At 52.8% G+C, this 10,084-nt stretch overlaps 1 protein-coding gene across 1 annotated transcript; it reads left to right on the top strand.

Moving 5' to 3' along the window:
* Window positions 1-2,920: 2,920 nt before the first annotated feature.
* bdl (borderless) lies at window positions 2,921-9,669 on the top strand. The gene is made up of 8 exons (XM_068776427.1): window positions 2,921-3,665; window positions 5,542-5,773; window positions 6,352-6,633; window positions 6,717-6,907; window positions 7,188-7,406; window positions 8,053-8,281; window positions 8,354-8,560; window positions 8,833-9,669. Exons 1-8 carry the CDS (start codon window positions 3,456-3,458, stop codon window positions 9,309-9,311), a joined length of 2,049 nt encoding a protein of 682 aa, XP_068632528.1. The 5' UTR covers window positions 2,921-3,455; the 3' UTR covers window positions 9,312-9,669.
* Window positions 9,670-10,084: the final 415 nt, after the last annotated feature.

The raw sequence follows: 10,084 nt of genomic DNA on the forward strand, positions 1-10,084 counted from the left end.
GTAGATTGAAGGTAGTCTTGTATGAATACGTCGATGCTACGTAGGTAGCTGCTACTTTGCACTAGACTATTTAGGAGACTGTCTCTTGGAGTTAAAACTCGAGGGCAGAGAACTGACTGAATTCTAATCTATCGTCTCGGATGTGGCCAGTACTGTTAGCCATGGCGGCTTTATCGGAACAAAGTTGACGGAACGAAAGCGTCCGTGAACTATTCAAATATTTAAAAACGGCCATCGAACTTCAGCTTTAACAACGTTGATCGCACAAGGAAAGGGTACCCATACGAATTTGTTTTAATATAATGTACGTGAGTGCACCGCTTGGAAGGACAGCGAGGACCACTCTGCAATCCAGGGTAGGGGACTTATTCTACTGCACCGTATTTGCTGTTGGTAGTAAGATGGTGGTGTTCGTAAGCAGCCGCACGATCTCCCAGGACGGGTCAGGCGGCAGCAGGTCGAGAGCAGGGAGCGCCGGTAGTTGGCAGGATGTGTTCGTGACGATGCGAGGTACGAATGGATCTAACCTCAATGACCGTAGGTTATTTTTAGTATAAAACTTGCACCTGTGAATAAATGAATATATATATATATAATTTGTTCCGCTGACAGTAAACCCCGAGATGGCTTGCGATGAAGGAAGGGAAGAAGCCGAAAGCAGTTGATTACTGTCAGAACGGAGTTACAAAATTTAAAACGATGTAAAACAAAAATATAAGAGATAAATTGAAAAGTAATATGGGATATATAATATAATGATGGAATTATGAATACAGACAAAATGTTGAGCTCTTATAGCTTATAGCGAAACGCTACTTAATATTAATGTTTTTGTAATATTTGTTCAAAATCTTTGGGGTGCGAGGCGATATAAAGGTTGTGGCGTTAATTAAAAGATGCTCCGAGAATGGAAAGAACCAAAACGTGAATTTATAACGTAAATTCGAATTGGTCCGGCGCGTGAGACTTCACGTAGTTGATGAACGCATCCGATACAACAAGAGTGCGTCGGTGTGTGAGACGTCACTTAGCTGGTGAACGCGACCGAGGCCATGCCTTCTCCCGGGCAATAGATGTAAACTGCTTCGGCTGGTGGCGTATTGCAAGGTTTTTTTATAAAAACAAAGGACCGCTGAACCATTAGCACGCTTCCACGATCCCACGCCATTTGAGACACATCGTTCACCGCCAAGCGTTCATCAATTTTTTGCTGTATTAGGATTTATTTGATGTTACTCGTGTTTATATTTTTTTGGTTAAGATTTTAACTAAGATATATGGGACGTTAACATGCAACGTTACACTGTCTCCGATCACCGTCGCTGTGCGCGGGGGCGGGGGCGGGGGAGGGGGCGGCGTAAACGCATCGGTACGTATATTGTAGCAGCGCACGCGTTTGTTTGTGCGGTGTGGGGACGCTGGTAGAGTGGTTGCTGATGTTTACGGGAACGGTGCTTGCTGTGTTGTAATTGTCTGCTTCGTGTGCTGAGTGGCGCATGGGTTGTGGAAACCCTAGGATATGATCCTTGCGGACGACTTTATGGTGCCTCTTGAGGGTCTTAGAGTAGGGGCTGGTGGCTACCGCAAGCTGCGCTCGCTATAAGTGAGGTACGGCGGGTAGAGGCTGACTCAAAGAAGGTCTACGAGGAGGCCTGAAAGAATTTCTGAACTGTTGAGAGGTGAAGCGGTTTTGCAACGATTGCAGTAATTTGAGGTTCGGAACCAAGTTGGTTAGTTCGCGGGTTTTGGACCTGCACGCCCTGAGCTGGATGAAGTCGTAACAGCCTCGCACGGCTAACAGTATGTTCAACCGTTCAGAATAAATGTTTGCGTTTAGCCCGCGGGCGTGCTGTCGCCGCCGCTCCGGTGAAGCTGTGCGAAGCCAAAGCCGGCTAGCGGCGTAACTTCTGTCCAGTAACAAATAGCCGCGTAGCGCGCAGTAACGTATGCAGCCGCCAGTTGTCTCTGCCAGCATTTTATTTCAATTTGGCCTCTCTACTCTTAAAGTGTAAGCTATAACAAATTTGTAAACCACTAAACTCGACTAATAGCCGCTTAGGGTACAATGTGCACGCGATAAGTTCTGTTGGTTAATTACAAGGTCTGTTAAAAAAATATGTCGTGCAAGTGGCCCGACTTAGTAAAGCACACCGGAAGCAGATGCGGTCAGATTGTAAGTGCAAGCGTTAAGACAATTGAAAGCTATGCGCGACGTACCTGCTCGCCGACACCGCGCGCGGCGCCCGGCGGCCCGCGGCCCGCTCCTCACAATTATATTACGTATACCTTATCTATAATAAGTATATGTGCTACCTACACATGTATGTACGTTTATGTAACGTGTTACGTTTATGTTTATGTAACACGTTAACGTGTACAAGACACACACACACACACACACTATATATATAATTATATACATATATAAATATATATATATATATATATATATATTATATATGTCTTGTACACGTTAACCTCCCATGATTAAATATTTCTATCGTTTCCATACCATGGTTCTCTGCAAGAAATTGCCTCGTGTGATAAGACCACCCATTGTACTTTTTTGTTTAATATTATGAAGCTATTTATATATGTTCTAGTGTGTACAATAAAGAATACAAAATTAAATGAAATGAATGGAGCTCTAGTATAGTCTAGTAGAGTAACTATAGTTGTGCACCTCCCCTGGTAAACTGAACAAACGTAAGGCGCGTGCGCAGGGCCTTCAATTTAACTGAGAATTAACCGGCGGACGGTCTGGTCGGCGATAACTTCTGTGTTCCCACTTTGTTGGGCGAGCGTTTATCCACAAAGTGGACGTTTTAATGCAGTAAGCAGTCGTTGTTGTGTCGTGTGCTGTCGCGGCAACGAAGTCGGTGCGCCGAGGTGAGAATATTTCGAGAAACGGAAAACACGCCCCGTGCCGCGCGTGTAGTCGGTAGCGGTGTGATTGTGGATTCGTTTCGAACAACAACGCTTGAACATTACGAGTAAATAAGTGCAAAGGGATTCTATAAACGAGGCCCGCCAACGGGCCGCCTCCGCTAGCTCCTATTTCGTCATCGTCTTAAAGCAAGCGCTGGCCGGGATTATGTCAATTACTGCTCATTGTGCGTCTGGCGTACCTAGTTAACCTGAACGCGCCGCGCCGGCAGTCCACTCGCCGCCGCAGCCCGCGCCGCTCGCCTCTCGCCGCTGCGCTCCATCGGGCCCGCCGTCACGTCGCGGGCTGCGCCTGCTCGTACGCGAGCCGACGTCGGTAATTGTCTCTTTATTGGGCCGGTGGGAGCGGCGCCGCCTTGAGGAGCGACGCGTGTGTCGGCGCTTCCGGACGGGCCGCGCGCGCCCGCAGTGCGCATCGTTGCGCCCCGCAGAGAGCGCGCGCCGCCGGACCGCCGCGCTATCGTCTGCCGCCGTCCGCTACCGTTTGCGGCTACTCACGCAGGACGAACATGTCCATGTCACGACGCGGATCACAGCCGTGCGCAGCGTGGGCTGCGTGTGCCACGTGGGCGGCGGTGCAGCTGGCCGTGGCCGCGTCGCTGCTGCCGCTGGAGACCGAGCGACTCCGCGCAACCGTCGGTGGCTACGCCGTCATGAACTGTCATCTGGATTTCCCCTTCGGCAACGAAATACCTTATCATTTACAGTGGGATAAAGACGTGAGTGCTCCGTTATGTTACGTAAACTCAAAACGCATCCTATATAAAGAGGTTGGTCGCGTCGCTCCCGCGGGGCGCGCATTGTCCGGCCTTGCCCGCGGGCCCGCCGGCCTTATTGTTATGTCGATGTATATGTGTTGTAATATGTTTTGCTGTCAAAGTAGCCTAGTTTGTGAGCGTGTCCCCGAGTAGCCAGTACCGCATAGAAACCAACGAGCGCATTATAAGCGACGTCGACAGAAGAGGAACATGTACTCCTCTGTGAACTCTGCTCGGCGAGGAGAGGACACACACTTTTGCCTTCGGAGCGAACCCGCTCGTGTCGCCATTAAAGCTGTTTGAAGGTGCCGGGCCGGGCCGCGGCGACATTGTGAAGGCCATCCTAGGTCCCTCCTCGCAGTCCAGCCGGCGCGGCGCGCGCGACATTGAGCCGCGGCGGTGACGCGACGCCGCGACACCTGACACCGAGCGCGCACTTCCGGCCTGCATGCACTTCTCTAATTAATAATGTTTTGCATTCATTAACGGTCGCACGGGCGGCCCCGCGACCACCCACTATCATTTTATACTAAAGGGAGAAAAGCGGCCGAAAGCACTCTTTGCATACCAAACGTTCAGGTCACATACCGTCGGGCCGGGGCGACGCCTCCTCTGATGGAAGTCCCGCCGCGTACAGGAGGCGTTCTGCGTGATGATGGTTGTGCCGATGTTAACGCGCCGACGCCCGAGACTAGGCTTGCAAGCGCGCGGCCAGCGAGCATTCTTAAGGCCGGGGCGGCGTCGTCACGCGCCGCATTAAGGCTAGACTAAACAAATATTTTGGGGTCTTATATGTCAACGCTTGGAGCATTACATGACGAGCGGTGCGGCCGCGCGTGGGCCGCCCCATTAACTCGTTGCGCAACGCGCGCGCGCTCTCCGCTCCCTGTGACCCGCGACCCGGCCCGTCACCCGTGCTCCGTATCCTACCGACCAAAACTGCGGCTCCACTAGCAATTCGTTGTATGCTATTCTGTTGTATACAGTTTAAGTTTTTAGGAAACATGTTGACACATGCCCACGCGCCGCAGTCTCTGCACGCGGCGTTCATCCTCTCCTGTCATGCCTGCCTCTCTTCATGCAGATCACGAAACTGTGGGGCGCATAAGCAAAAAAGGCAAAGTTTTGGTCGTCCTCTCTCAATATTAATCTGACGCTGCTTAATTCCGGCGGTTTTGCGTTTCAATGACATCATGTGACATCAGGTGCACTTTTCATCACAATTGATCAATTTCTGCAAAAACGGTTTGGTTGCATTGCGTCGCAATAAAAAAATCACAAACGAGGCCGCAGTTCAATAGCTTTCTTTAAGTGAGACCGTGCAGTGCCAAACAAAATACATGATTTTTTGCATATATGTATTTGGCTTTTTCAAATAGGGTAAAACTGTTGGTCTGTGCTCGATTTAAAATTTTTCAGCGAAGTTACTACTGATATGTCCATTTTGATACTACTTCTCCAGAAAATTACTAGTCTATTTAAAAACGCCCGTTTTGTCGGTAACTGGGCGAACAGAGTGCAGTGCGAGTGAAGTGCGTGACGTCACAATGCCTTCGATATTTTACACGTTTTCTTTTTTGAAGTAAACTTTTTTTTCGAAACCATCGATTTAATTTTATTATAAGCATATACATGTTATTTGCAAAAAGTTTTTTTCTCCTTATCCAATGTTTATATGAATAGAAAAAGCGCACCGTGCGCGGTGCAAATGGAACATTAGATGCCGAGGGTTCCTCTGTGGCCGCGGGCATTTTTCTCCGCTAATTGACGCGGCGGCCCTGACTCGCTCGGCTCATAATTGAATGGGTCAGTGGGCGTGACGCGCGGCACGTTGCAGGGCGAGAGCGTGTTCTCGTGGTACAGCGGCGACGCGGCGCCGCGCGTGGCTGACCGCTGGGGCGGGCGCGTGCGGCGCCTGGGCGCGGGCCGCCTGGGTCTGGGCCGCGGCTCCATCAACGTGAGCGCCGTGCGCGAGACCGACGCCGGCCTGTACCGCTGCCGCGTCACCTTCCCCAACCGCTCGCCGCCCGCGCGCAACAACGGCACCTTCTACTACCTCGACGTGGACGGTGAGTGCGCTCTGCGCTGCACGTTGCTCTGCCGGTGTCTCGCTAGGGCGTCTCCTCCAGGACGTTGGCCTCTCCCGTAGACCTCCAATAGGACCGGCTGGAAGCGGCCCGCACCCAGCGCATAGGCAGTGTCCACAGTACACAGTTCCACCAAACACTCGGCAATATGAAAGACAAAAAAAAATATTCAGAATCGAAACTTTGAAATCAAATCCGCACCGCGGGTTCGCTTTAGCACCTGTTCATTTGTTCTTAATGCAGTTTCCGGTTTCTATACTTCAGCAAAAAGTGTGTTAAAAATGAGTTTTTAGTTAAATTATTAGACAAGCATTAGGATAAAATAAAACGATAAAGCCACTGAATAATTAACTTCGAAACAAAACTGTTTTAGTTTTAATATAAAATATCAAACTCAATACAGAATTCAAAGGCCAGAATCGAGGAGTATCGGAGATCGGCAACAACATAATATTAAACGCGAGAAGCGCATGACGCACGCTCGCGCCCCGGCCGCCAGTTTGTCACAACGTAAAATCTCGCGCAGCCTCGTGCTCATGTAGTCCGAGCCGTGTTCGCAGGTGGGAACCTGATCGTTACTCCACCGATGAACACCACCGTACTGGAAGGAGAGCGCGCAGAGCTGGAGTGCCTGCCCAAGGAGCCAGAGTCGACGGTGCAGTGGTACAAGGACGGCAGCCCGCTGAGCGAGCTGGCCGAGCTGCAGACGCGCGCCGAGCTGCCGCCCAACGGCAGCCTGGTGCTGCGCAGCGCGACCGCCGGTGACCTCGGCCCCTACGAGTGCCGCGTGCGGTCACGCGACGACCAGCAGCAGAGCGCCGGCGCTTTCCTCGACGTGCACTGTGAGCGTCCGCCCGCAAGCCGCCCCGGAGCCACCACCCATTCTCCGCGCGCCTGCAATGACGCGCCTTCTTTGTGTTTTCAGACAAAGCGAAAGTCGTGTACTCGCCTAAAGAGCGGTACCTGCCGTTCGGTAAGCCCGCGAGCCTGGATTGCCACTTTAGCGCCAACCCACCCTTGACCAATCTGCGCTGGGAGAAGGACGGCTTTCTCTTCGATCCCTACAACGTGCCCGGTGTCTTCTACAGCATGAACGGCAGCCTCCTATTCAACCGCGTGAGTGCACCCACGGCGCCCATTCTGTCGAAGTTCGGTCGTTGTCTTGATTTGCTAGTATTCAATCACTGAGCGGACACGCCGGCGCCGGTTTTTGCTGTACGCGGCGAGTACAGCGCGACGTCCTGTCGCGTTCGCTATCGCGCCGCATGCGCGCCAGCCGCGCTGCTGTATTCGAGTGCGGCTGCGGGACGCGGTACGGAAGTCATCAAATCAAATCCCGAGCGGCGGAACGCTGCGACTGTCGCTAAATGCGTGATCTGTCTTTGTACCGGTGCAGGTGGACGACACGCACGAGGGCGTGTATTCGTGTACGCCGTACAATGCGCTGGGGACCGAAGGCGCATCGAGCGGCGTGCGCGTGCGCGTGCAGCGCGCGCCCGAGCTGCGAGTGCGCCCGCAGCCGCTGTACGTGGCGCGGCTGGGCGACACGCTGGCACTGCCCTGCGCTGCCGCCGTGCCGCCGCACGGGCCCGCGCCCGCGCTGCGCTGGACCCGGGTGCGTGCCCCCCCTTCCGACGCACAATGCACACACTACAATGTATTCCTTAGTTTAAATAAAGACGTTGAGCAGGTTTCAAATTCCGCTAAAATTCCATGATTACCATATTCCGGTGGGGTCGGTGCTAAGAATGCCAACATAATTTGTAACTATTGCATACAGTTATTTATTTTTGCTGACAACATTATCATTAAAATGCAAGAAAAATAAAAAGAAATAAATAACACGGTATCAACAAGCGCTCAATTCGTGTGCAGCCATGACAGCACTGCCGAGTACAATATTAATGCAAAGTATACCCCGCGTTGTGGCAACTAAAACCGTCACCGTATTCGGGACCTCGAAAAACATAGTACACTTATGTGTTGTCTCCTGTTGGAAAAAGTTAAAAGGGCGTTACCGAGTAACAAGTGCACCTAGGAAAATATTTTCACCTCTGTCCTACCAAATTACCTTTAACTCTATCGGAACCATGATTTATATTTTCCGGTACTCCACAACTTTTCCGATTTGAGCATTCGGAATTACAAGTAAAGGTTGTTTGGCGCCCACTCCGCGTTCTAGTCAGGTTTTCTATACAACATTGTGTTTGGTGGAATGTACGAGTGGTGCAGAAATCTGAAGAACGAAAATTTTTTTACAGAAAGACGGCAGCGAACTGCCCGTGGGGCGGTACGCCCTGGAAAACGGCAACCTGACCATCAGCGACGTGGAGGAGGAAGATCGCGGCGTGTACGTGTGCACGGCCAACAACGAGGCGGACTCCGTTTCCGCGGAGGCGGAGCTGCTCATCGAGAACGTGCCGCCGCGTGCGCCCTACAACCTGACCGCGCTGCCCGCCGCCACCTCAGTGCACCTGGCCTGGGTCCCCGGTAACGACAGCGCCGCCCCCCGCCGCGTCGTATCGTTCGCCGCGGCCACGCTCAGCCCCGCCTCTGTTGCAGGCCACAACGGGCTCGACGTGGATTACAACGTGTGGTACCGCGAGCGCTCTGTCAGTGAGTGGCGCACCATGAAGATCCTCACGCGCGGCCTCACCGACGCCACCGTGCTGGGGCTGCAGCCCGCTACCGAGTACGAGCTACGCGTCTTGTCGCAGGATCACCTGGGCGACGGCCTCTTCAGCAAGCCGCTCTTCGTGCGGACGCTCGGTACTGTACTGCGGCTTCTGTTGCCACTGAGCGCTTACAAAACGCACTCCGACTCCTATGCGGATGGAAAAAAAATTCTCGGTTTTAGAATAGTCCTCGTTTTGTTTAAAATAATAAAGTTATAGTATTACTAAGCACTCATTTTGACATGTGCCGCTATGCTCTAGAACGCTAGGGCCTCAAGAGCAGTGCATTCGATGGTAATGTACTATCAAACGAAACCCGATCCGAGGGCGGCGGATCGCTGAAGCCGCGCGTCCCCTTCGTTACAGAGGCCGCGGCGGGCGAGGAGGCGGCGACGGCGTCCGCGGCCGCGGGCACGGAGAGCGCGGCGGGCGCGGTCAGCGCGGAGGACGGCGAAGAGATGGCGGTGAGCGTGCGCCTCATCGACGAGGGTGCGCTGGTGCGCTGGAGCCGCGCGCCGGCCGACCGTAGTCGCTGTACCGTGCGCTGGTACCGCGGGCAAGCACGTGCGCCACTTGCCAGCGCCCACACCCACCACGACTACCTGCTGGTTAGCGAGGTGGAGGAGGGCGCAGAGTACGAGGCGCGCGTGAGTTGCAGCAGCGGGGCGCGCGGCGCCGCGGCGGTGCGCGTGCCGCAGTACGCGCGGCTGCGCGGCGTGGCGGCGGGCGCAGCGGGTGCGGCACTGCTCCTGGCCGCGCTGGCCGCCGCGCTGTGGGCCGTGCGGCGCCGGCTGCGCGCGCCGCGCCTGCTGCGAGCCGCGCGCCCGACCAAGCGCGCCCGCTGACCCGGTGCTTAACGCGAACCCGCGCACGAAGCGAACGAACATAATGCGCGAAGGATCACTCGCGGTGCATGCATGTCACTGTGTCATTAGCCTACGGGACTTGTTCTGAACTGAAGTTTGTAGTTGTTCATTTAAATTTTGTAAATATAGTTGTAGCAAAAGAACGGCGGCATTTCATTTTACTCCGTGACATCGCATTCGTCTGCCGGTGACAGTTGTTCCGCGGAGATCTGCAGCCTGCGCTTCGAAAGTCATCCAGATCCTTTCTTCGTGAGCACTGTCCTAGCGCATGTATTCGAATGAAAAAGTCTCGCAAATTTCGCGACGTGAACAGCGCATGTGGTCATCTTGTACTCAATAAAAGGGATCCACCGGCGACTGCGTTTTATTGCTCGTCCTGTACAACAACGCGAAGACAGAAAAAAATAGTAGAGTATATATTTACAAAACCACAAAAACTTTTATTCGTTGAGCTGACCTTAGTCCACGACGAGATGCATCGACCCAGCCTACCGCGAGCATACTTCCCGCGATCTGTGCTTCGTCTGATGGTTTGCTATAAGAGTTCAACGAAATGATATTTCTAATTCGCATTTGACTACACAAAACCATAAACTTAGATACAAGTCATTTATTCAAATCTTCATTTAAACAGAGAACAGTAGACGGAGCCGGTTTTGCTAAACAAAGGAGACAATTGAGAGCCGTCTGCATGAACATGACATTGGTAACTTTTTATCTTACTGGTCTCGTCCGCACTACACAATGTAAAC

The sequence above is a fragment of the Battus philenor genome, unplaced genomic scaffold (genome assembly GCF_028537555.1).
Source record: "Battus philenor isolate CCGP_79_NKW_IND1 unplaced genomic scaffold, ilBatPhil1.0.hap1 SCAF_12, whole genome shotgun sequence".
In the NCBI taxonomy this organism is placed as follows: domain Eukaryota; kingdom Metazoa; phylum Arthropoda; class Insecta; order Lepidoptera; family Papilionidae; genus Battus; species Battus philenor.

Bases quoted from the DNA above. Each gene is read 5' to 3' on its own strand.
- bdl (XM_068776427.1), top strand. From the start codon at position 3,456: ATGTCCATGTCACGACGCGGATCACAGCCGTGCGCAGCGTGGGCTGCG. The intron at 6,634-6,716 runs GTGAGCGTCCGC...TTGTGTTTTCAG, and splicing joins CGCTTTCCTCGACGTGCACT to ACAAAGCGAAAGTCGTGTAC. The intron at 8,561-8,832 runs GTACTGTACTGC...CCTTCGTTACAG, and splicing joins GCTCTTCGTGCGGACGCTCG to AGGCCGCGGCGGGCGAGGAG.